The sequence below is a fragment of the Alosa alosa genome, chromosome 16, assembly GCF_017589495.1.
Source record: "Alosa alosa isolate M-15738 ecotype Scorff River chromosome 16, AALO_Geno_1.1, whole genome shotgun sequence".
Classification (NCBI taxonomy): domain Eukaryota; kingdom Metazoa; phylum Chordata; class Actinopteri; order Clupeiformes; family Clupeidae; genus Alosa; species Alosa alosa.
The window spans coordinates 16,787,318-16,813,785 of record NC_063204.1 but is presented as its reverse complement, the minus strand read 5'-3'; the positions used below and the strand labels follow the sequence as shown (position 1 = coordinate 16,813,785).

Here is a 26,468-nt window from a genome sequence, read left to right as displayed (position 1 = left end):
GCTCTCCCTGCACACCAAACACCGTTTACACCAATCCACAACCAAAATCCCTGGGTTTTGGGCAGAAATGAAAAGGTAATGTTCTGGTGACTCACTCTGTACTAAAATTGTCCTAAAATGCCAAATCCATGTCAAAACTGTGATACGGTAAGGTTTGTACAGGTTTGCCAGATTGATGACTAAACTGAGCTGCTTTCTGGCAGTGATAAGGGGCCATAACTAGATTATCCATTGATAACTGAAACTGCGTTGCGAGGAGATGAGTTTCATGAAAATCTGGCTAAAGAACATGCGAGTCTGCATTCTTCCATCCGAAGACAACAACATCACAAGGCACATTTTGAAAATATACAAATTCTCCCTTTATTATTGTTGTTCACAGAAAGAAACAGGGTCAAGGTATTTCAGAAGATTTTTCTATCAGTAATATTACAACATATTTTCTCATCTGTGAATCCACATATAAATTCAGGCAGTAATAAGTAAAGCAAGGTCAAGGTCTTTCTCAGAAAGAACAAACAAATATTTCATAAAATTAAACATTAAATACAACAGGAGAGCAAACTACTAGAAACAAATAAAATCAGTTTATAAAAGGAACTGAGCATATAATCATACTCTTTAAACATTATTCTTCTTCTGAGCTTCCACAGGCAGAGTATCCTTTTCAATCTGTCGGGGAAAAGGGATTGTACACACAAGCAGTTAGCCACCACAGTAATAAAAGTCATAGCAGCCAGGACACAGGCACATCATGGGCGTTGTTCTGAGTTGAGTGGATGGGTCATCTGGGGTTCTTACCAAGCAGTCTGCAGGGCTTGAGACGCGCTCTCTTGGATGGGGCTCTAGACGGTTCTCCTTCCGAATGGGCCTGGGCCCGTTTCACAGCAGAACTAAGCGGTGCACGGACAGGAGTGCTCGCTGTGTACACAGAGAACCACATGTTTTTACACAAGTACATTCTCATCAGAAGTATGAAGAGTACAAACCCCCTACACAGCATGCATTGTGTGTGTGTGTGTGTGTGTGCGCATTTATGCTTAGAGAGGGTTGTTGCCATTAGATTTTCATTGCAAGCATGTTTTTTAAAAAAAGGGCTTGGGCCATTGCCAAATATCACCATTTAGTTTAAATATCATTATCATTCCTCAAGAACAGTACCAGTAACAGTATGCTATTAACGTCATGTTGTAATGACAGCCATCGAGAGACTCCCCACTACTGAAACAGTCCCTGCCCAAAACAGACTGAATGTCAGTCTGACACGATCACAGATTCCAGAGCATGTGAGAGCATACCAAGTTTCTTTTCAATGTCCTGGAGCTCTTTCCTCTGCTCCCTGAGCTCGCGCTCCTTCTGCTGCATCTCCGGGCTCTGCAGGTACTCCACATGGGCGGCATAATCCGCCTGCACTGCCTGGCACTTCTCCAGCGTGCCGCGATACTGCTGCAGCAGCTCTGCAAACACAAACAATATAAACATGCATTCATTCATTTCATTTCACCAAGACATGCAAACTGATACAGTTCACCATATGGTCTGCACATGCACAAACAAATATAAACTGTGACAAGGAAGTGTAGCTGCCGTTAAGTCTAATTTACAACGTGTTTCTGGAGGATCTGGGTCCTTTCTTGTTCGAGACAAGCCTCCTCTCCCACAGCACTCACCCACGTGGCGGCAGGCCGCGTCGTACTCTTTGGGGAGGGGGGCTCCAAACACATGACCCCTCAGCTTCTCTATGGGGGGAGCTTTGTTCTGCAGACCGCCAAACTTCCCGTTGCTGCGGATGCGGTCCCCTTGCCGTGTCAACAGGGTGGGACACTGACTTTTGCTCTGCACCACCTGACAGTCGAAGGGACAACAAGGAAAATTGACCCCGCGGGAGGTGGAACCCATACACTGCCGTCATCATGCTACAACAATCTCCGTTTTCAATTCTAAATTAAGCAAAGATAAGCTTCAATGTAATAGATGAGTTTTGAATGAAATTCTATTCGGATCTGAACTGGGACCCAAACAATTAAAAAAAAAAACTTGCCACTGGCCATTGCAAGTCCCTCAGTATAAACTAGTTATAATTCCTAAGAGTACACGTCTTCCCTTTGTATTACTCTGGTAAATACATTTTTGGAAAACTGCTTTCAGTGTGCAAAAATAAACGTTATTTAACTGCAAATATGTAGATGTTGGCTTGTATCATTCCTCTTGGTGCTTTTATAGCAAGAGATTTATCAACAACTAAATCCCTAAAGCCATTATTTTGAGGAGAGGGATATTTTGCAGGTGAATGCACACCTAGGGGCCTGTTTATTGATATACAAACTCACAGTGATAGAACACAGAATCTATCCATACACACAGGACCAATAAGTGATCGGTTTACACTCGTGAAAACGTGAGATCTATTACTGGGGCCCTAGTAATGGAAATTCTCTCTCTCACACACACACACACACACACACACACACACACACACACACACACAACACAAACACACACACACACACAGAGACTAGCATTTTCTAAACACACACACACACTCACCCCCTTCCGATAGTGGTTGGCAGAGTCAAGGTCATCAATAAGAATTGTGTCCCCCAGCAGGCTTCCAAAGACTGGATTCACAGTAGGGGAACACACAGACACACACACAGAGTACATTAAAAAAAAACACTTGAATCACTTTTGACAAGAGCCTGATAGATGGAAGGTTAGTCAGAATGGTCATGCTTAGTGGTGCCAGCTGTGTATTTGAGAGCCATGAGCTCATTCTGAGAAAGAGGAAAGAAATAATGAGAATGTCCCACAGCAGCACGAGGAGGGACTACTGGCTTTCAGTACATTTGATGTATGTGAGTGTCATTCTTGCATGCATGAATATGAGCAGCTAAAGCTGCTCATTAGTGCTGTGAATGGCTGGATGTGGGCCAGATTTGGATGCAGTAGCTGGGACCCCCTTTAGTAAGGCAGCCCCTAATCACCAACCCCCATCCTGTGCCCACTTCCCCCACCGCCAGCCCCTTACTCACTGGGGGTCCCATCTGGAAGTGCTTACAGAGCAACAGTGATCAGAGCAGAGCAGAGCAGGAGGGGGGGACGGGGGGGAGGAAAATAGAGGGATATATGACTCAGAAACAGAGCGAGTCCAACACATACACACCCATGACTCACTTACCTAACAACCACACAAACACAGCCTCACGCACACACACACGGACATGGACACACACACACACTACAACACTATGCAGATGAGGCCAGACTGACTTAGTGTCAGTTTTACAAGTTTCTTTGTGAGATCATTTCCATGCAAGGTCAAATTGTTTCACACACACACTTGCTGACCATGCGCTGCCAGGGAAAAATGGTCATGCACTGCTACGTGTATTAGTGTGTGGAGTATACTATGTCTACTGTCCAAAGTTAGTGTTATTTACACTTTTCCAGGGTGTCAATAGGCTACACACAACACTGGCATCCACTCATCCTTACCCATCTGGCATTTATCGGCGTACTGCGGGAAGATGAGCAAGTCTCGGGCGAAAACAGGATTTCCCACTGGAGGGAAAGTATTCATGCCATTTCTGATGTGGGGCAACGGCCTGGGGGACAACAATACCAGAAAGTGACACATTATGACAAAATAACATCTGTAAACAATCCAATGGACGCCAGCTGAACATGGGATTCAGAATTAATGAAAAGACAAAAGGTTCATGTGCTTTCAGCAGCTTATAAAAACATCAGCTCATAATGCTTAAATCATAACTGGAAAATATTTGTGTACTTCACACAGCAAGCATGCAAACTATTGTGTGTCCAAACAATGTGTCCAACTATTACAGTTAAAATAATGTGTGTCCAACAAAGTCTGTCCAATGTGCGTGTTGGTGTACCTAGCAGAACATTTCCAGAACACTGTCTCCAGAGGCATGACCTGCTGTCGACCATGTGTGTCATCATAGATCTTTCGCGCTGCTGCTGTCGTCACAGTGACCACACAGTCCATGTCACCCAGGAGGTGCCAGGAGATGACCTTGGCAGCATCATCCTCCTCCACTTTGGCCAGGTGGGCTACCTGCGAAGAGGAACAGAGGTTGGACCATGGCTAAAATACTGTCATTTATCCCATCTTATCCCAGCTTCACTTTCAAATAACTTGATGTCCAGAACATATTATCAAAGTCCTTTTAGGCAAGTCCCTCCACTCGGTGGCCATATTGCAACACACTTTGGGCACTTATCGGGCATCTATTTTGGGCAGAACTATGTGTGTGCAAGGTTTCACAACACCAACCTTGCTACAGCGGCGAGATCACAAGACATGATTTGCACGATGTATTCACATGTCGGAAAGGAGTGGGATGTGTGTAGACAACTGCCATACTGGCGTTACAAACTAACCCCAATCATTTCTATGGAGAATTTTTGGAGTGCTGTGTCTCCTCATCAGAACGTCTCTGATATTATGCCCTCTGCTACAGTAGAAACAAGGTGAGAAATGACATTTTCATAAGGAGAACACCAAAGACTTTGTAAATGCAAGCCAGAGCCATTGCTGTGAGGTCTCAGTGCTCCAGTCAGGAGAAATGCTTTTGTTTGGGGGCTCAAAGTGCTGAGATGGCCATCTGCTCATGTCCAGTTCACACCTCTCTAGCCTGGGGCCGGCCACCATAAGCCTCTCATTAGAGTGTATGAGAGGAGAGAATGACAGGAAAGATGGACCAAGAGAGGGCAGAGGTGGCCTTGTCATCAATCAACCTGATCTGATTGCAGGTTCACAGCTATCAATTCCCACACACCTGTCTTCTAATATACATTGCCAGTGGACACCTATGGCAGTGAAAGTTCTCACACTCGTCCCACAGCCACACCCCATGTACCTTTCCCAGGACATCAGGGCTTGTTCTGAAGGGGTCGGGGACGCTGCATGTCCGGCGGGGTTGCCTCTTAATGTGTTCCATCTCTGCTCTCTTCTGATTGATCAGATCACCAATTGCAGAAATCTAGAAAGAGAGACGTGATTGGAAACTAAAATCAAACCTGTTTGTGAGTGTATGTTCTTTGTGTGTGTGTGTGTGTGTGTGTGTGTGTGTCCACTTACAGTGCTAAATGTGTGTGTGTGTGTGTGTGTGTGTGTGTGTGTCCACTTACAGTGCTAAATGTGCAGCCAAGGCCACTTTTTTGGATTTCAGATTTAAGCTGCTTTTCTTTGCTTTCAGCAAGTTGAACCTGACCTAAGAAACAAAAAAAATAAGCAATGCATACAGTTAAAACATCAATCTATTTAAAATGGATTGCAACAAACCTTTTACAAACATGAGGGGAGAACATTACGTACCCTTTAGTTCCGAGATGAGCTGGTTGTTGGTGTCAAACAGACTGCGGTAAACCTCAATGGAGATCGAGAGGCAATCCTTTTTCTTGGTCAGAGCTGACATCTGCCTCTGATTCTCCACATCTAGTCATCCCACCAAAAACACTCATCACTTTCAACATCATCAGCTCATGCATCACACAGTTATTAAGAATGACTGGGCAGAGTCTCTTGTGGTTCAGAAAATGGAAAAATGACTCTGCTGGTTACAATACTGTTTAGAAATTAGAAGGTAATTTAGTCTCCAATAGTCCTGTATGTGGGCGCGCTTGAGGGTAGGATGTGAATATGACTGACCGTTGTAAAATCTGAAGGGAAGCTCAAAGGGTGTCAGCTCGAGAATGTCTGCCTGGAAGATTAAAATGTACTCGGTTCCGTCACAACCTGGACTGTTCTCTGCCAGAGCCAGGTTCTACGTCAGAGGAAAATAAATATGTAACCAGACAGAAAAAGAAACATTTTGCATTTACACTAACATGACGATGATACTGTAATAACAGACTGAAGGTCTCAACATTCACATTTACCTCAATGTGGGCCTCCCCATTTGTCAGCTGATAGGTGGCAGTGGAGGCTTTGCCCTCAAACAGAGGTAGGTCTTTCTGGCTACAACCTGCTGGGTTCTTTAGTGAGACACGCACCTGTCCACTATAGTCTTCACCCGCTGGGTTATTATACTCATCCTGCCAGACCACGCACACACACACAAACAAAAGCACACACACACACACACACACACACACACACACACACACACACACACACACACTTAACTCCAGATTTTGTGCAGCCTCATTTAATAAAGGTACAAAAAGCAAGGTTAAGCTGTTAGGTTTATATAACTGAGTTTTTTAACCTGTTGAGTCAAAGCATTTAGCCACGAAAGCTGCAGGGCATGTCAGTGGTAAATCTTGTAGACCTCATTTAATAAAAGACGGAAAAATATTAACCAAGTGCTACATTAATCCGGGCGTGTGCATTTGTATGTGTTTCTGGAGCCATGGCATTCATGAGGGCTATTGGGCATGTCAGTGGTGGAGCTTACAGCAGTGACTGCAGAACCTGCAATAATTTCCTTCCCACAACCACCTCCAAGCTAAGGAAATTTGTACAGAGGTGTTCAACTAGGGGTGAGTCATGTTTTTACGTCTGTACATTCTCAGAATGCTGCACTGGATGGAGTCACACTAACACGGCACACGTGCAGAGTGCACACTGCTCATTTTCCATTCTGTATTAGAGCTGATGAGATCGAAGCTCACCATGATCTTCAGCCACAGACTCTCCACTAGCGTCCGATTGGCCAGGACGTTGTTATTGGAGACCACAGGGGTGGCAGGCGGGGTTTCAGGGACCAGCTTAACAGCCTTGCTGGGAACCACGCTTATGATGTGCTGTGTGAGAAAAAGCGTGTTCTTTAGAAAACCAGGGAGTTAGTGTATGTGAATGTGTGTGTGTGTTTATGAGAGAGAAAGACCAACCTGGTTACTCCAAATTGTGTTGGTCGTGTCTACAGAAAGGACAAACTGGACAGTGTATTTCCCCACTCGATCTGGAATAACCTTATCTCTGGAGAAAACAGATAAAATTCCATTTAAGTATATATACTCTTTTGATCCTGTGAGGGAAATTTGGTCTCTGCATTTATCCCAATCCGTGACTTAGTGAAACACACTGCACACAGTGAACACACAGCGAGGTGAAGCACACACTAATCCCGGCGCAGTGAGCTGCCTGCAACAACAGCGGCGCTCGGGGAGCATTTTAATGGAAACACCTCAAAAACCACATAGTGACAAATGTGAATGTAAATAAATACGCCTCTAAATCAAGCTTAGTTATACCAAAACCAAAATGTGAGTTAAGCCACCCCAATCTAGCAAATTGTTTTATTCGCCTTTACACAAATTTCCAGCATTTTCACACAAATTGGATATCCAATTTGAATGGCCAGAACTCAAGGTTAAGGGTCAAAGTTGTGAGGTTGAAATTACCTGAAATAGAGGCACTCTTCCTTTTCGGTCTTCTTAGGTTTACCACACTTCAGGGTTGATGCCTTCACACAACGTACACAAACAAAGCATGTATGAACAGCTGGGTACACTCCTCCACAAAATGAATGTGAAAGCCTTTGATAGGTGGGAGGGTAGAGTTCCTACTAGTCCTCCCGGCCAACTCTAGCTCTTGTTTACCTCAGGTGGAGGTCGCTGACCAGTGGCTTGACCCTTCCACAGCAGCATTGACACACCGGCTGGGTTTATGTTCCTCACCGCTCCTCCATCTTCAGATACGACTGTCACTGTAAACACTAGACACACACACACACACATCGGTGAGAATGGTCTCTGTAAACACTAAACACACACATACATACATACATATCGGTGAGAATGGTCTCTGTAAACACTACACACACACACACACACACACACACACACACATATTGTTGAGAATGGTCTCCTATGAACAATGACATCAGTCAAATGGACCAATTTAGCCTAAAGGGTCTTCCTTTTGTTGTCAATGTGAAACCTCCACAGTTTATACCGAGAAACTTACTGTTAGCAAGTGAACAACTATTGTAATATTTCTATACGTCAATAGACAAATATAATAAAGCCTATAGGAGAGCATGAGTCACATGGGAATAGCATTCTCCAAACACACACACACACACCTGGAAAAGTCCCGCCCGCATAAAACAATGCACTGGTGTCATAGTCCACCGTTAGATTAACTGGTTTGCAGGGATCTGGCATCACATTCAGCAGCAACACTGGACTTGATATAGGGCTGGTGCTCATTTTGCCTCTGAACTCCATCTGATACTCCCCCCTGGCAAAGAGACAGGAAGACAGACAGACAGACAGCGTGAGGGACTAGACACATTTTAATTAATCATTCAAAATCCCATTATGGGCTGCTTTGCGTCTTACTCACTTTGGTGCTGTGACCTGTGTCAGTGTGAAGCTGGCCTTCCCCTCTGAGTCTACAAAAGGTAGGTCAATATTTTTTTTCAAGATTCATCAATTTTGGTCATGGTGATTAATGTAGGAATGAATTTACACAAATGCATATCTTAAACCTTACATCAAACCTCATTCTGATGCAGGAAGACCAGCCTTTCTCAAAACACAAGCGCTCATCTTTACAAAAAAACACATCACAGACTATGAAATCCACAGCTGTTTCTAAGGAAGTTCCAAAAACGCCGTTCTATTAAGCCATACTATAGCAGAGAGCAGAAAAGTGTCACCTTAAGTTGTGGGGACAGCCCCATGACCGCCTAATGACAACCATGTTGCGGACCCGGTCTGGGACCACAACCAATTTCAAGGTTGTCCCATTCATCCAGACAAAGCTGGAGAATGAAGACGTAGGCCGGTTGTGTCCACACCATGACCATTCAGCACCTGAAGGGAAAAAAACTACAGACAAGATCGGTCGGACTAAAGGGGAAAAAATAAATATTTACGGTTCTATGGATACGCAAGCGAAAATATTTTTGTCCAAAGCAACATACAAATACAAAAACAATATAATATTTAAATTTAACAGGGAACAAGTTAAAATGTTGGTCAGACTGTAATAAGGAGAATAGCAATAATAAACAACCATGTCAATTCAATCAATAGCCTAATGAAATAAACAATGAAAATGAGGGGGAAAAAAGCAATAATAAACAATAATGTATTTTAATAAGTAAGGGATAATGGACGACACGGTGGTCTGTTCACAAAAATTAATGCACAGTCGAGGTTGTAAAACGGCCCCGACGCGAAGCGGAACCTCGTAAGTGCATTCATTTGTGAACAGACCCAAATAACATACGGTTAATGGTCATTCTAAATTACGTAGGACAATGGGAAATTCAACCAAGCAGTGGAATAATAATATGTATTTTAAGGTGGGGGACAGAAACATCATGGGAATGGCTGTATTTCCACAAGTGTTTAATTTGCGGATAAAAATGAAAGAGACAGAGCTCGACAGAGCGCACGAGAGAGAGCACGAGAGAGAAGGGCAGTGTGGGTCACTCACCATTTCTGGGCCGTCCTGGATGGTGATTTTGGCTGGACGTCCAGCGTTGACTCGGACGCGAACAAACTCCTCGTAGTGCTGCCACGCAAAGCGCACCTCTCTCTGGCCAGGGACGCAATCTATGAAGCGCAGCCCTCGCACACACACAGACTGCGTACTGTCCTGCAGAACACAAACACACAAATGCACAATGACTGTCCGTGAAAAGATCTTACACGGATTTAAATGTGAAAGAAAACAGACAGAAGGGACAGTATACTTGTAATACCTGCCACTTAATGACAATGGAGGATTTGTCCAGTCCATCAGCAGACACACTGATAGTTTTGACCGATTCTGCAGTCAAAGCATCGGTCTTATTGCCATACTGATCCGTGAGCTCTATATCTATGAGCAGAGACAAGCAATATTGATAGAATTACATTATAACAAAGGAAGAAATATGATCATGTGTTGAGTTCAGACAAAAATACAAGCCAGTTGGAGGGCTTCATCTTCTTAAAATGATTTGAGAAGACATTTAAGGTTCACTCACTAATGTCTCCGCCAGCACCTCTCCCAGTCTGACAGATGTCTCTCTCAGTGTCACCTTCAGGCAATCTGGCTCATCTGGGCGAGGCCTGCATACGAGTACACAACACACAGAAGCAATAGGGATGCATCAATGGGTGAGCCAACTATTAGGGTAAGAGAAAGAAAATGAAAGAATGACTTGAATGCAAGTGTGGCCAGTGATATTTGGACAGTGTACCATTGGCAAAAGGACAATGGTTTTCAAGCAGAAATTACACGTTGATACAATGTGGATACAACCTAGCAATTCTATAACAACAGAATTCCAAATATTACCACACAGAATGTCCAGTATTAACACCAAATAGTTATGTGTGAACCCCATTGAGGACAGGCCATTTACACGATGATGAAGGAGGTCTCCACTGAGGGCTGGCCCTGGAACGCCACCTGGTAGAACTGCTCGCCCTGGGCCAGAGTGGGCACACACACAGAGGGCAGACGTCCCATCGCCACATCGCCACTCTTCATGTTGGCACTCCAGTTCACCTAGGAGGAAACGTGGAAAACACACGTCAGCCACCAGCCGCCAACAACACGAATTGAGATGAGACATTCCCAGCAAATGTTTGAACTTGCAAATAGAGAATAGAACAGAAAACACACACTAATTTTACTCAGTGATAACATGTGGGTAGAGCTCAAGGCCACATTGCTTGCTTCCACAAACTCAAAGAGACTAGTCTCACTGTAAATGCCATGACATGGCTCCCGCGTTTGTGCCTCTTGCACGCAGTGAGTGACGAGAATTGCATCATGAACGTGCATGTGGGGGGTTTCGTTTTGTGTGCTTCCCAACAATTGGGACTGCACACGTCTTTGACGGGCGCAATTGTTAAATGTTATAAACTCTGTATATGAAGTTGTGCCTGCACAATAAAATTTCCATCATAATTATGAGACTTATGAGAACAGTCACAACACATCCACACCACCTTCATTTTTGAGAGAGCTCTGGGGTGATGGGAATTTCTCGCTCTCCCTCGTCATACAGTTTGTAGAAGAGACTTCCCAGGGTGTCACCAGCAGTCCAGTCAATGCGCTCCAAATTCATGATGACCATAGGAGTGTCGCCCTGGGCTTCCACTCTGTACACCTCCACACGGGTCACATTGCGACTGGGGAGCACGCACAGCTTCCGCTGGACACATGCCACTCCCTGGTGATTCTACGACACACACACACACACACACACACACAAACACTTTGTGAGATCATCTGCCTGTAAACGATTTGCTGGATGCAACATTAAGCAGTACATGATTAATGAGCCCAAAAGGACTATAGACACTTACAGGGAGGTCAAACTCAGCAGTGATGACCTGTACAGCCTTGACGTTCTTCAGCTGGAGGGGTTTCCCCAGCAGCGTTCCCACCCCTGTGTTACTGCAGTCCACAGCCTCCAGTGGCACCTCGGGCACGCCAGCAAACTGCCCATGCAAACACACATGCATACAAACAATAGTACTGAACACATCAGGACAGAGGTATACACACACACCTGACAGAATCCTGACTTTTAGCTTCTTCTGAACCAACCAACCAATCACACACACACACACACACCCTCCCTCCGACATACCCTGTCTGCATTAAGTGCTTTAGTATATGTAATCTCTGTTCGCAATGTAACATGGCAATGACTTTGGCAGTAAAGTCTTCTAACATGCCAAGTATGACAACGCTGCTCCATATGTTCCTTAAACATAACAAATGATGCAATTTCTCTAAATATAACTTTGTGAGCTGATGCAATTCTTTGGAAATATTCCCAAAATGAAATCATAACTAAAACTGAAATAGGAAAACTGAGGAAATGTAACACAATCCGTATGTTACAGGAGATGCATTCAGTGGTGTGTTATTCACCATAAATCTCAATAAGTATCTGTGCTTTTGAGAATACAGTGTTTCTCATACATTGACTTATTTGTGGTGGCCCACCACAATACCAGCATTGACCACCACACAATGATTTTCTATGATGTACTACTTAAAAATTGGATGAAATCCTTTCATTGTAGAGCTATGTGCACTTTTGCACAGCATCTCCTTGTGTCTCTCTCCCTAAACAAACTTGCATGCATGTTTAAAGATTTGTTTGTTTGTTTGTTTAATTTAAGGCCATTTCGCATGTTTAAAGAAAACATTAAAAATCCTGCAAGGATTGTTGTTGACATAGTAGAAGATGACTGGCTAAATCGTGATTAAATCTGGTTAGCATTATAACCACATTGCACAAATTTGATCAAAACTGAACAACCCCTGTCACCTACCACCACAAATAGTTCCCACCATTCTGTGGGAAACACTGGAATACACATACGAGAGTATGCTCATTACTATATGGGGGGCAAGGAGTTACTGTAATTTGAAGCGTTTCTATATACTGCAATGCATGCTTACCTGGCAGCGCACAATGAGCTTGGAGTGTGTGGTGATGTTTTTAGCCTCATCCAGAACCTCCACTTTGAAGCTCACGGCTGTTCTGTTCTCCACAGTGATCAGCTCCTTCTCTGGAAGTACCCGCAGGGTGTGGGGGAGACCTGACATCCAACACACGTGATGAGTGAACAGCACATGAATGTGTACACAGATAAGTGCAATGGTGTTGAGTATGTCTGTGACTTTTGCATGTATTAACATGCATATATGTTCTCACCTGGAAGCATGCTGATCTGCACAGACTGCGAGTCATGTTTGAGGCCTTCTAATACAACCTTCAATGTGTGGACCTGCAAGCAACAAACACACTCAATTAACTAATAGTTAAATTGATTTTGGCTGGCCTGATTAATACTTTATATCAACCAATGGACAGAAGACAATATTTCTGAAGTGTTCTCTTATACTCTTGTATATATCTCCTCTCCCTGTGTGTTTGTTTGTGTGTGTGTGTGTGTGTGTGTTCTGTATGCAAATGTCCATAACAAAAACGTTAGAAACGTCAAATTATCTGCATGAAAAACAACGTCCCTGGTGTGTAAAAACCTTAAACCAGATGTAGGCCTGATGACAATAATGCCATTCTAACAGTGCTACAGTAGCTTCTAGTGCCATTTCACACAATATTACTTCTTTCAATCTGGCAATCAAGAGTCTACCTACTCTAGATTATCTGAATAAGCCTATACATAAATAAATGGCTTGGAAATAGCACAGTATCTAGGTGATTAAAAATTATATTCCATACATCATTGTAGACAGCCAAGAAACTGGCTACATCATCTACTATCCCTCAACCGTTCAGCTGCCCTCTGACTTAACTACATTATATTACATCATTATCATTATATTATTATGATTACCATTGTCATTTTTATCTTTTCTTGGTAAGTATATCGAAATTTCATTGACATTCTACATTAAATTAATATTCTACATACTTCCTCACCTTGGTTTTTAATGAGCCTTTGGCTCTTACACCTTTGATGGTGAAAGTTGTTCCATTGACGGCAGTGCCCTCATGAGTCACCTCCAGGGTGCTGAAAAACACACACACACACAAAAACAGAATTCACATAGCAGCATCCACTTACACATCTATGCACTGCCGCAAGACTGTGTGTAAGACAGACTGATAGGGGGAAGAGCAGAGACAGAAAGAGCCAGTGGGAAAGATGTAAAGGTACACACCTGCATTCCAGTTTTGTCTTTAGGTCGGATGGTGGACGAGCCGGGTGCCCAAATTCATCTTTGAGCTCTAGCGAGAGAGAGAAGGGTGCCCCCACCTGGACAGGCGAGGACACGGCAACTACTGAAAATGTCTCAGCATCACCCTCTAGAAGGAAAATGCAAAAAATCTGATCAAACAGATGTGAACCACATGAAAAATATTCATGTCAACAACTAACACAGACCGGACCACTAAAAATAGTCAGCTTGTGTTATTCTCAGTTTAATATGAAGTTTGAAGCTTATTCATGAACCCCTTGAGATGGGCCATCTCATTTCCGAGGAGGTAAAGACTGTCCCAACAACTGTCTACTCTAGGTCATAAAGTACCTGTTAAGGTGAAGTTGAGAGTGTAGTGAGGCAGTTGCTTCCCAGCCCACTCACTCGAGTTGTTCTCATTAAGTATCGTCTGCAGATAGAGTGTGTATTTCCCCAGCTTGTTCAGATTTTCTAAAAACAAACAACAAACAACATCATGAAGCAATTTGCTTAATATATAAAATATGTACTTTATGAACTTTTTTTTATTGCACTGAAAACAATGTATTTACCCATCTTTTTAAACCAGTAGTCCCATTTGGCTGAGTACACCCCAATGTGAGAATTTGTTTGGATTTTACCTCTGGGTGCTGAGAAGAGAAAAAAAGATGTTCACAAAAAAACAGACAAACAGCATCACACAATCATCCCAGACATGCTTAATCATGGCCTCAGTACCTAACACTACAATGTCAACAGATGATTCAAGTGTAGCTCTACATTGACTCACAGTGCCAAATGACTTTGAGTTCCATGAGAAATTTCCGTCCTGCAGTGTTACTGGCCACAGGTAGCTTAGAGATGGACTCTCCTTTCTTATTCAGAATCTCCACTTGGATGGGACCTGTGTCAAAACAGTAATACAATTACCGTATTGGCCCGAATATAAGACAAGGTTTTTTTTTTTTTTTTCCCCCTCAAAATATGTCAGAAAAAGTGGGGTCATCTTATAGAAAAAGGAAAAACCCGTAGGTGGCGCCATATTGATATTTTGAAGTGTTTTAAATTAAGTGAACAGCCTCCATCCTTCTTCACAACAGTGCCATGAGCCTGAATGATGGAGACCAAGAGATCATCTCGAACAAAGTGGTTCAAAAGGTCAAGTTAATCAACAATTGAGAAGGAGCTATGATGGCTTTTTTCAAATCATATGGTGATTAACGTGATGGCAAACGCAGAAAGACCGTCTTAAAAATGCAGTCATCAGCAAAGTCTGTGGTCCTAAAAGCGTCTGTTTCCAACAGATTGACAGGAGATAGAGTGAATATGTGACAGACAAATGTATTGGTGGAATGCCCATTACCAGAGCTGTCATACAGCTGAAGGCTTTGGAGATCACTAAAGAGCTAAACAAACCCATCAACTTCAAAACTAGCCTTAATGATACGGCACAATGGACTTTCATTGCGTCGCAAAAGTCCTGCCCAGTGCTTTTCCTCAGACTTTGAGGAGAAGCTAATGTCATTTCAGTGGTTTGTGATCAACTAAGGAAAACTCACTCACACCTCCTGGATCAGATGGGCAATGCTAATCAAACACCAGTGGTTTTATGACATGCCAACATCTGTCAGTGTTGAAACTGCTTGTTTCAAGACTGTACAGTTAGACGTGTATGGTTAATGTAATTATTGAAAAGTTATTGTGGCTATGGTTCTTTTCTTTCATAATTGGTAGAAATACCAGTCTATCTTCTGCACTAAAATAACATTATGTAACTGTAAATATAAATCAGGTTTATAGGCCAAATATACTTGCGTATACAAGGAATTTGGTTTGTTTGTTTGTTTAATTTAAGGCCATTTCCGCAACTAAGGCTATTTAATGGCCAGAGCACTGTGTGTTACAGCAACTTAAATGTTTTTTTTTTAAATCTATGCTAATAAGATATTCTAAAACCTTAAAAGGTGGGACCTTCCTAAAAACATCAGCTATAGAATTTTGATGATAAAATTGTTCAAGGAATTTGGTCTCTGCATTATAAAAATACCAAGGCATTCATTAACATATTACCATATTAGCCTACAAGTTATTTATTGAAATGTGATAAATGCTTCCCAAAAGAAGAATGAAATTGATCTCAAAATTACATTTAAATTGTGTTAAACAGCCTATAAATTAATTCATCTAATGTGTTCTATAAACTCTATAAAACAAGATTTAGTCAACAAAAAGTTATTTTATTTCAAAAATCTGGACTGAAAAGGGGGGGTTGTCTTATATTCGGGCCAATACGCTACTAAGAGAAACAGGAGAAGAGAGAAAGAAAGAAATCAGAGACTCCTCAGAGAAAGACAGCATGTGTTTGAGTTTACCCATTGGAGTGCCAGCAGGCTTGGTTGCATAGTCAGACCATGGGTTCCCTTCGGGCCAGGTGACCCTCAATTCTATGGGTAGCCTGAGCAAAACCAGAAACAGGACAATGCATACTTATCTCAACACAATGTACATGTAGTACACAGACACAACTACTCATTTAAAATATTATATTCCTCACTTGGCTAATTCATCTTCAATGTTTCTCTTGATAGCTGCTGCAGTAGCCTGCCTGTCAATCTTGAAGATAGGAATGGTTCGAACTTCATCATACAGCTCCTTTGGTTGCTATGGAATCACAGAAGAAAAACAAAGCCACATGTGGCCAGAGGTACTCATGTAAACAGCACTAACAAACAGCAAGAGCAGTGGTTCTCAAACTGTGGGGCAGGCCCCACTAGTGGGGAATAGAGACATGACAGGTGGGGCCTATCTTTATTAATGCCTTTCTTTTTTGTCAAGGAAGATCATAGTTTCAAAACAAAATAGCCGCACACAAACATAGGAGTCATAAACAGACCGACATTAAAACATCATCAGATCCAGCGGACTTAGACGGGAAAAAGAACATGGAACCAAAATGTCAAAATAATATTTTAACGTTACCATTTTGCCGGGGTGAAGGGGGTTAAAAATTCCCCACCTCCAAAGTGGTGAATGACAGAAGTTTGAGAACCACTGCTGTAGAGTAATATTACTGAATGCCTGTGGCTCCCTTCCTCACCATGGCGATTTGGACATAGCCCCCCGTGGCAAAGACATCACCCTCATGGTCTCCATACAGCAAGAACTCCTTTATGGTGCCAAAAATCACGGGTTGAGTCTTCACAGATTTCACCTGAGGGAAAGGGTATATGATATCCAGTGAGCAAACAAGCTACCTCTTTCAAAGAGTATTAGAGAGCCTAATGAGTAATTTATGTTCAGCATTGCTTTTTAAGAAAAAACAACAGTGTTTAAGTCAGCTAGATGTAGCACTTGTCAAAGCACTTAAAATGTTTAAGGAAACATACGGCAATATTAGGGTGTGAATCTTCACTGATCGCACAAAATTAGATTAGATTACCATGTCATCAATTCAATTTGATTAAATGATGCATCACGATTAAATGATTCTCAATGCATTTTAACCTTTAAGATTTCATTATTAAATACAAGTATAAAAACACTAGATAGTCAGCTGTGTCCCTTTTCGAAGAAGATTATCAAGAGTCCTATGTCTACTCTAATATTGTGTATCCTCTTGCATTACAAATAGGATATAACTTGTAATTGTTTTTACATTTAGGTGTACAATATAAATTCCCTTGTAAAACTAAATACTAAACTGAAACTCATGGGTAGCCTGTCATATGTTAAAGATATTGGGGGTGGGGTTGTGGGTTGTATTTAGCTAATATGACAAATGAAGTAGCCTAGCCTACAAAAATTAAGTCCTATCAGTTTCACTTCAGTTATATTGACTTTTGGACCGGTAGTTAAAAAAAAAAACAAAGTAGCCTTGGCCTACATATTTTCCGCATCAATTATTAAAATGTCTGCATCAATGCATAATCATTTTCTATTGCATTTCGATGCATCATGAAAATTATTATTTCCCCTATGAACATTTGCCCTATGCAAGATTTTCTGGATGCTTCCATTCCCTCTTTCACGGTTTTAAATATTTAAAAGCAATGCTGTCTGCTGCAAAAACTGGGTGCTATGGTACTGGTTTTAGACTACCAAATACATCCGTATGAGACTATACTTCTTACCCAGCAAGGACACCCTCCAATCCTGCAGCATTCTGAGACCAGAAGCAATAAAATAGGAAGACACAAGGAGTGATATTTGTGGGCAGCAGCACATGTAACTTTTTAGGGTCACAATGTGCTAAAATGGCAGAAAACAATGCTGCATAGAATAAATCATCCGCACAGCATGGCCCCAAACTAAAAGATTTCCCAAGAACATTTAGTCTGGGCGTACTATTTCATCATCTCTGGTCTGCGACTGCTGGGATAATAGACAGTGGCCACACTACACGTGACAGTCAAGGTTAGTACACACATGGCTTGGGGAAAAGGGACAATTCTGAGAAACAGCCTCCCCAGTGAAGTGATTGTTGTATAGTGGTGTTACTATGCTAATGTCCTCTCCTATTGAAAGTATTGCCGAGTCACTTGAGGACACAGGTGGCTCACATGTTGGCCAGCTTTGTACATCTTGCCATCCCATCTGATGGTGCTGAACTGCGCCCAGGGATACTGGAGCCTCTTGGTGCTAATGTCTGAGCGGGTGGTCACACCCTGGAAACCCATGAACTTGATCTGCTCACACACACACACACACACAGAAATTGGTCAGTTCAGAGCATTTTCTTGAAAACTCATTAAAAAGGTATGATGAAAACTACTTCAAGGTCACTGTGTGTCTTGAATACATCATGCTGTAGACTTATTTGGTCTAAACACAAGGACATACCTGCTTATCATACTGCTCATGGCATTCCTTCATCCAAGTAGTGAACTCCCTTTGAATCTTAACTCTCTGGTCCTGAGGAAGAGAGAAAAAGAAACACATTAAGTAGGAACAGAAACTAAAACAGAACTACAGGAAATCAGGGGTTCTAAACTTGTCCAACCAATCAAATTAGGTTTCCACTGACGTACAGTACAGTAGAAAAATGAGAGAAAAAGCCTACAAGTGCAAACGGAAATGTAGTTTGTGAAGTTATTGGAATGGAAATAAATGTAACCACCTTCAACATACTTTTGAAGACATTTTGTTTCAAGTGTGCAACACATGTACTCAATTTATTAAGGGAGTTTGTTAAGCAGTTAAGGTAGGCTCAGCAAAACGTTAGCTAAGTTACCTTTGACAAGGCTGGCAGCTAGCATTTTTATCATCAAGAGGTGTGCTAACTTGTAAGACTACCTCCAGATTGTTTTGCATTGGGGTGCTACTTTAGAAATGAGAACTGCTACGATAGGCAACGGAAATTCCTTACTGCAGATTCAGAAATAGTAGATTGATGCTCCTGTCAACAGTACTGGTCTGGGTGTTCTTTTTAAAATGTAGGAATGTTTCATTCAAAGCAGTGCTTTCTGGTCTGCCTGCTTCAGTCACGATAGCCAGAGTGCACTGGGTCAAATGTCACTATGAAATGCGATTAATGAGCGAAGACAGCTGAAATCAGTCACAGCTGTGTAACCAAGTCTGGGCATATAATGTTGTGAAAACGTCCTTGAAACGGTGTGAAGTTCTGCAAGCTTGTCTTTGTTCTCCTCCTAAACAACTGCTGCTGCGTTTGTTTAGCTGCCTGCATTTGCCACGGCTTTTTAAATGGCTCTGCTGCTTCTGCATAGATCAACCTACCCTCAAAGATTCGCTCTGATTGGGTTTCTTCCAAACTTGTCAGACAAAAAGAGTAGTTTTGATTGGATCTCTTCTCCATTCGTCCCTCCCTAACATTTGTCTTATTTTTATTCGTTGACTAAAGAGTCATTTATATTTTGTCATAGTCTTCCGTCATCATATCTGACTTTTTATTTAGTTTTCATCCGTAAAAAAAGGTTCATTGACAAATATTTTTTTCGTCATAGTCTTAGTCAACACTGGCCAGTACACAATTACAGTACACCCATATTTGGCAGGGGCTAATTTCCATCCCTGGTCTGTATGTTACCTGGCCATTGATGACCCGGGTGAAGATGGTCTCCCTGTCTCGCAGCTGCAGTTCCAGGTCCATGAAGGTGAGCTTGTTGGTGCTGACAGGGAAGCAGTCATTGGTGAAGAGAACACCTGAGATCCGATTGTAGCACTCTGCTGGTACTGATCCTGCTTTCTTTGGGCATGCACACCACTCAAACCTGTGCAAAGAGGCCACACATTTATGTAAACACGCACAAACCCACAGACATGTACAGGCCTATATGAATTTCTAAAACTGATAGTTCTGGTCCTTGATTGTGATTGGCTGCAACCATTCAGATAGAGGAAATATATTTCTTGGCGGAGGAATGATTATCTATGAATGAATGGTTACATTTCTCGTTGCTGTGCCTTTATTTTATGAAATTTTGTCAGATAAGAAATCTTGTCAGACTCCGCTTGCGCGTCGTGCTTAATAATGTCTCTTAGCTGTTGTAAAATCAGTGTAACCTAAAGACTCTCGGGGCTTATTGCTTAATTCTATTTCAATGTTGGACTCTGCTGCCAGCTTACTCAGCTACGGTGGTGTAAGGAATCAGCCTGCCATTCCAGAAGCATTCAAAAATAGGCCTCTTGCCCCGTCCCACTGGATTAAAAACTTCACACTCATCGTCTTCTTCATCGGCCGGGCCTACAAACACACACACACAAAATGAACTGTTACAAGACTAAATGGTACTCACAAAAGAAATAATCAAGATTAACCACTAGCTCATTAAAGATGAAAGCACTCATGTGGTAGCTTAGTGTCTGTTGAGCTGCCATGTCACCTGGGCTGGCGTAGGGGTCCTGGGGGTAGGTCTCCCGGTCATACAGGAATGGGTGGTACCTGATCAGTCCCTCCACAGTGGCCTCGCCGTGGGCCTGGGCGCGGAACTCAAAGGAGGCCGAGGTGGAGTTAATATAGAGCGTCTGCATGTCGTTGTCTACGTTGCGCAGGTTCACACGACGTGACTGCTTACCAGACTTCTCCACCAAAGAGATCTAAGAAGGAAGGAAACAAATAGTAAACAAGTGTGTGTGTGTGTGTGTGGGGGATTATATGCACTTTATTGCCATTTATGCTCGCTTTGTATGCTAATGAGTGACAAGGCACACTTGCTCACAAATGGGTCTCACAAATTATAGCACATATATTGCCACTAGGTTTACATTGAACTGACGTCATCAAAAGTACATACATCTTACCTGAATGTCAACATTTGACTCTTTTTGAACATTCTTAGCGGACTGTCTCATATCATTTCCATGGATGCCATGTACATAATAATGATATATGTGGCTGTGAGAAATAAGGACAAAGATATCAGTTTAACAGAAAAGAGAAGAATTCTTCAAAAGAAGATGACAATGACTGAGGATTCACTCGAGTCTGATCAACTGTACAAAGTAGTCAAAGTGCACTGTGCATGTGTGTATGACCACATGTGTGTCTGCGACTCACGCCAACTCTCTGGTCCACAAATCAAAATGTTGCTTGAGGTAGGTGATGTGTTCTGACTGGATACCAGTGATGACCACTGCAGTGAAACTCTCCTTGTCTTCCTCCTCAGCAATAAGGGCCTGCAGAAAGAGCTCCTCCTCCACCACAATATGGGCACAGTCACCAGGCTGAGAGGGACACAAAGACAACCAGCTGTATGAGAGGACTTTGCAAACAAACAACAACTACAACTACTACTCTATTGAAAATACATTGCAACATTCTCAACGGTTTGTTATTTTGTGTAAACCCTGTCAGATGGTCTGAAATACTTTACTGACTGATACAATAAATGATACTAGGGTTATCTATTGTGGCTGCCCTTGTCCTCTTTTGTTTTGGAATCTCTGAGGTACCTCACCTCTGCAAAATAAAATGAGTCGTTTCTTACCTTAAATAAAATTCCTAATATCTTTAATTTTGGCAATTAGCCTGGTAATTTTATTCAGACACACCTTCCTGTTCCTGATGACTCCACAGTAAATGTCCTCCTTGTTTTTTTCCTTCCGCTCAAAGTCCTCTTTGGACATGACAAACTCATGCACATCAGGGGAGGCTGCTGGCTTGGTGATTATCTGAAAGTTTGGTTAAGCATAAAATCTCAATATTACAAGATTGAAAATAAATAAATAAATAAATAAAAAACACCTCATAAAACACATATCTTGAGATGATCACAAATGTACAGTGTCATATGCATAAACATCTAAATATTGAAGAATAACTGTGAATGAAAATATCATCTTGGATTTCTATGGAGCACAGGTTTGTACATTGTTTTTCTTTTAAAATGTGCTCAGTCACTGATGACAACTCACCCGTGCAGACTGCCCTATGTAGAACACCGCTTGCTTCCCTCCAACACCAAAGAACGAGATGTCACTGTTGAGACTCCGAGGGACCGGAGCAGGCCGCACATACCCCGAGTGATCACTAGTTTCAGACACACAAACACACACAATAGATACACTTACATCTCTCTCTCTCACACACACACACACACACACTTCAAGCAGTTGCCTCTGCAGGACCTGGTGTGCTGGTGTTACCTGTGGATGGTGCTGTTGTCCCGGTTGAACTTGGACAGTCTGTACACAGCCCAGTTATTCAGCTGCTTCGAGGTCATCCCACAGCCATTATCCAGTACCACCGCTGCATGTTTACCCTGACTTTCATCAAACAACTGATGAAAAACAACAGAGAAAAACATAAGAAGAGGAATGACAACACTAGACATCGACATTAAAGTACACCAAATATTGGTATTACAATTGTCCACTAAATGTTGGAATTTTAATGGAATTCTAACACTGACATACCAGCCGAATTTCAATAGTCCGGAGTCCTTCTTTGCTGGCTGTGGCTGAGAGGGAATTGTCAACAAGCTCTGCAAAAGCGTAGGCTACAAAGAAAAAGAGCCCCCAAAAGGCCATTACAATGATATCTGCCTACTTCTTTCAATCAACCACTGAATGAGATAAGCAGAGGCGGACATCCCGGGTTCAGAAAGTCCTGCCAAGTATATGATCCAACCATTTAGTAAACCAGCTCATCCTAATTAGCAGCCAGGTAGATCAGATAATTAGTGGTATCACCCGTGTTAAGTGCACAGGTAGAAAGAATAGAAGGTAGGACTTTTACTTTCTGGAACAGGGATGTCTGCCTCTGGAGATGAGTACAACCATTACAGTTTATAACCAGTGGAAGTTGTGGATTCTTACGCAGTGACTTTTGTCCCTCGCTGGCGTAATACTCGTACATGCCACTCTGCACCAGCGTGTAGTAGTGGGGTACATATTTAATATGCTCTTGGGTTGCTGCTGGCAACTCCTGGTCTGCAGAGCGCAGAAGCTGAAGTGTGATTCCATCTTCAAGCTCATCTGAAACAACATATTTTATATCACTGTACAGACTAAAAGTCATTAATATCACATTTGAAACAATATCACATCAATTAACATTAACTGTTGTCATTAATAAGTAATACTCATACTATTTCTTATTACCAACGAGACCCTAAGTAGTCTGGTTTCAAGAGGGGACATTCTACCGAAACTGATCTTTTATCGGTGACTGAAGCTTTGACAGTAGCTAAAGCCTCTGCTCCATCAGTTTAATTTTCATTTTACTTGTCTTATCTGCAGCCTTTGACACAGTGAACCATGACAAAAGTGTCTGACTAGCGTCTTAAACTATAAACATTAACTATAAAACATGATGAACTACAGTACCAAATGAAAGTCATCTGCAAATCAATCAGCAATATAGATACAAAACTTTAAGTAAGTACATAGCCAAAACCTCACCAAATACGTTGTCATCAATAACTCGCCTGTCAGTTGTCGTCAACACAAAGGTTTCCTTGCCAGATATAGAAAACGCCTAAAAGACAGTTGTTAGAATTAGAGCACAATACACTTTTTTGGTGGACCTAAGTAAACAACCCATTTATGTACAAGGCTACATGATTTCCACTACTAAGTCCTGGGAACTGATCAACTAGGATGTTTACTAAGTACTAACATGAAGTGTATTTCAGACATTTTTAACTAGTTTACTAATACTCTGTGCAGTTTGAAAACATGAAATATTGTCACCACTCTCCCTGGCATTCATTACTGGAGATCATAATTGACTGATCATAATTTGTTCATGCTCCGCGCACCTGACTGCCTGGACATCATTAATGAAAAGTAGTTTACCTTGAAAAGTAGTTAACCTTATACTGACTGAAATAGATGTGTGTTTAGGGCTGGACTAGAATTAAGAGCTGCTAACTTCTGGGTTTCAAGGAGGGAATTCTCTCTAAAATGCCTTGTGAATCACTCATTTCTCAAATTCATCCTCATTCTTTCATCCTCATTCCCCAATAAACATGAAGTAAAGACATTAAAGAAAATAAAACCAGAGACTTTCTAATGAGGTCAAAGAATCTCCCATAGAAATGTATGGGGTTAGTTCTTAACGCAAACATGGCAGTCATCTACACATATTTTGCCCCTTCCACCGTCAAAAGTTGACATGTGAATACATCGTGCCAATCATGTGGTATGTTGTGAATACAATCTGGTTTCCGAAAGTAACACAGCACTGAGACAGCACTGCTGAAGGTCCATTTTAAGAACATCTGATGATGGCATGCTCTGTCCTAGTATTTTTGGATCTTAGCGCAGCCTTTGACACAATTGATCACAACATAACGTATAAAGTATAGCATAAAGTATTTATAAACTGACACTTTGTTTGTGAGTATCTAGAATGGTTTTAATCTTATCTGTCAAATAAGGCATTTAGTCTCTTTGTAAACAACTACACATTTCCATATCCCCATTTTTGTCAATGCATGTTTAAATCACATGTTTATGGATGTACCGCCCACTGTCCCATGCTACTTGCCAATTGTTCCATGGGTTAGGGTTAGAGTAAGGGGTTAAGATTGGAATTTAAGGGGTTAAGATCAATCAATTCCCGGCTTCCACCCTTGTGCCCTTGAGCAAGGCACTCAACCCCAAGTTGCTCCAGGGACAATGTGATCCCTTGTAATATAGCTGACATGTGTAAGTCACTTTGGTCAAGAAGTGTCTGCTAAATGTAATGTAATGTAATGTAAAATGGTATGTGGGGTAGCTAGTTGGAATTCTATGTGAAAGTAGCTCAGTGTATAGGCATTTAGTGTACAACGTGGCAGTGTTGTACCATAGATTAATAAATTGAATCAAAATCATTATTTTGCCTCAGGGCCAAGAATGAAAACCCATATGTATACAATGTAAAGTAAGTGTATTTATTGTATGAATGAAATATGGTACATCATTCACACTTTATAGGGAACTGAGCTATTCCCACGTTGATTTTCGTGTTCCTGCTATCTACCCCACATACCCTTTTAGTATGGTTGTTTGATCCTTAATCCTGTGAAAATGACCGAATAACACTGGTTTAATCCTTAAAGTTTCAAGCCCATTATATGTGGAGAGTTCAAATAGGTACATTAATAAAATATAGTACGTTTATGTAAAATAAAATGATTGATACCAAATCCGTCTAAAAACGTTTATACTAAACTTAGTGTCACTCACACTTTGCAATTATTATTTATTTATTTTTCAAATCTAGGGCCATGTAGAAAATCAATCAGAATGCTATACAAACTTTTAATGGCTCATAGTGAGAACATGTTTGTCTTCCACCGTTTGGACTGGCTAGACAGTGTGGTTTTCAGGCTGTAAAACTGAAGTGCTAAAAATAAGACAGGATTTGAACAGAAATATTTTACTGGCCTTGGTTTTGAGACCCATTCTTGATATATACAAGGTTTGAACAAAAATTGAGACGTTATCCGATTTGACACGGAATGACCCATACCACATGAGGTTACTTTCTATCTAACCTAACGTTAGCCTAATTAACGTTTGCAATGTCCCTCCGATCCCACTATATTGTAACTACTTGGTAACAATGGTCTACTAAACAGTCGTTCAGTCAAATAGTTTACTTTGTTGTTATTGTTATCTATTTCTACAAATTACATGTTCAGACATATAATGCCATGTTTAACTAGATAGCTAGCTGGCTAACGAGCTAACCTAACGTTAACGTTACCTTTGATACATCCTGAAGGAACCCTTCCAATTTTTTGCCTGTGGCCTCCACGACTTGCTCGGTGACTTGTTTACTCTCAGGACGGCAGTCAAAAACTCTCATTCCTCTCTGAGAACTCGCTAACGTTAATATTTCAGAAGAATTGTTTGGCTGAAATAATTTCAGACCCGCCGTTTTGGTTTGAGACTGCATCTCCGCCATGATTCCTCCGTCTTTCTGCTACGCAACTGGCTGATGCTAAGGGGTATCGTGAACGATTACTAAGTTAGCTCGCGATAGCTAGTTCTAGTCATTACTTTCTCAGCTATCTTCTAGGTAACGTTCGTGCAGTCAGATAATTTCTACTAGGCCTGACGTAAACAGGCAACAGTTAAGAAGGGGAAAAAAACCCTCTACAGTACTCAACCGTACATTCGTAGACAAGTTAACTACCAGCTATGACAGCCACCGATCTGCAAGCGCTCTTAGCCTAACGTTAACATTAGATGTTTGTTGTTTAACTTAACGTTATAAGGTGAACGCACATTGTAAAATAACATAAGTTATATTAGCAATGTAGACATTTTTCCGTTTTCAACTGCTACAAGGCCACCGTAGGCACTTGTGCATATAGTTCAAACGTATGGGAAAAGTCTATCAAGTTTGGTTAACTCAATAACTTATCTA

General features: G+C 41.7%; 1 protein-coding gene across 1 annotated transcript; it reads right to left on the bottom strand.

The window, feature by feature from the left end:
- Positions 1-344: 344 nt before the first annotated feature.
- smchd1 (structural maintenance of chromosomes flexible hinge domain containing 1) lies at positions 345-26,468 on the bottom strand. The gene is given in 50 exon segments (XM_048267023.1): positions 345-672; positions 802-921; positions 1,299-1,457; positions 1,671-1,845; positions 2,548-2,618; positions 3,496-3,605; positions 3,900-4,081; positions 4,887-5,009; positions 5,158-5,240; positions 5,345-5,464; positions 5,678-5,792; positions 5,908-6,063; positions 6,643-6,774; positions 6,862-6,949; positions 7,375-7,436; positions 7,573-7,688; positions 8,058-8,215; positions 8,321-8,369; positions 8,757-8,801; positions 9,421-9,583; positions 9,690-9,808; positions 9,957-9,967; positions 9,970-10,041; positions 10,338-10,483; positions 10,935-11,162; positions 11,290-11,424; positions 12,401-12,540; positions 12,657-12,729; positions 13,389-13,479; positions 13,631-13,775; positions 14,000-14,119; positions 14,221-14,298; positions 14,439-14,552; positions 16,021-16,103; positions 16,203-16,309; positions 16,746-16,859; positions 18,208-18,333; positions 18,488-18,559; positions 19,692-19,875; positions 20,231-20,348; positions 20,488-20,701; positions 20,906-20,999; positions 21,162-21,328; positions 21,656-21,775; positions 22,019-22,133; positions 22,250-22,383; positions 22,520-22,602; positions 22,922-23,080; positions 23,507-23,582; positions 25,803-26,468. Coding segments are annotated over 50 exon segments (5,772 nt in total). The 5' UTR covers positions 25,905-26,468; the 3' UTR covers positions 345-667.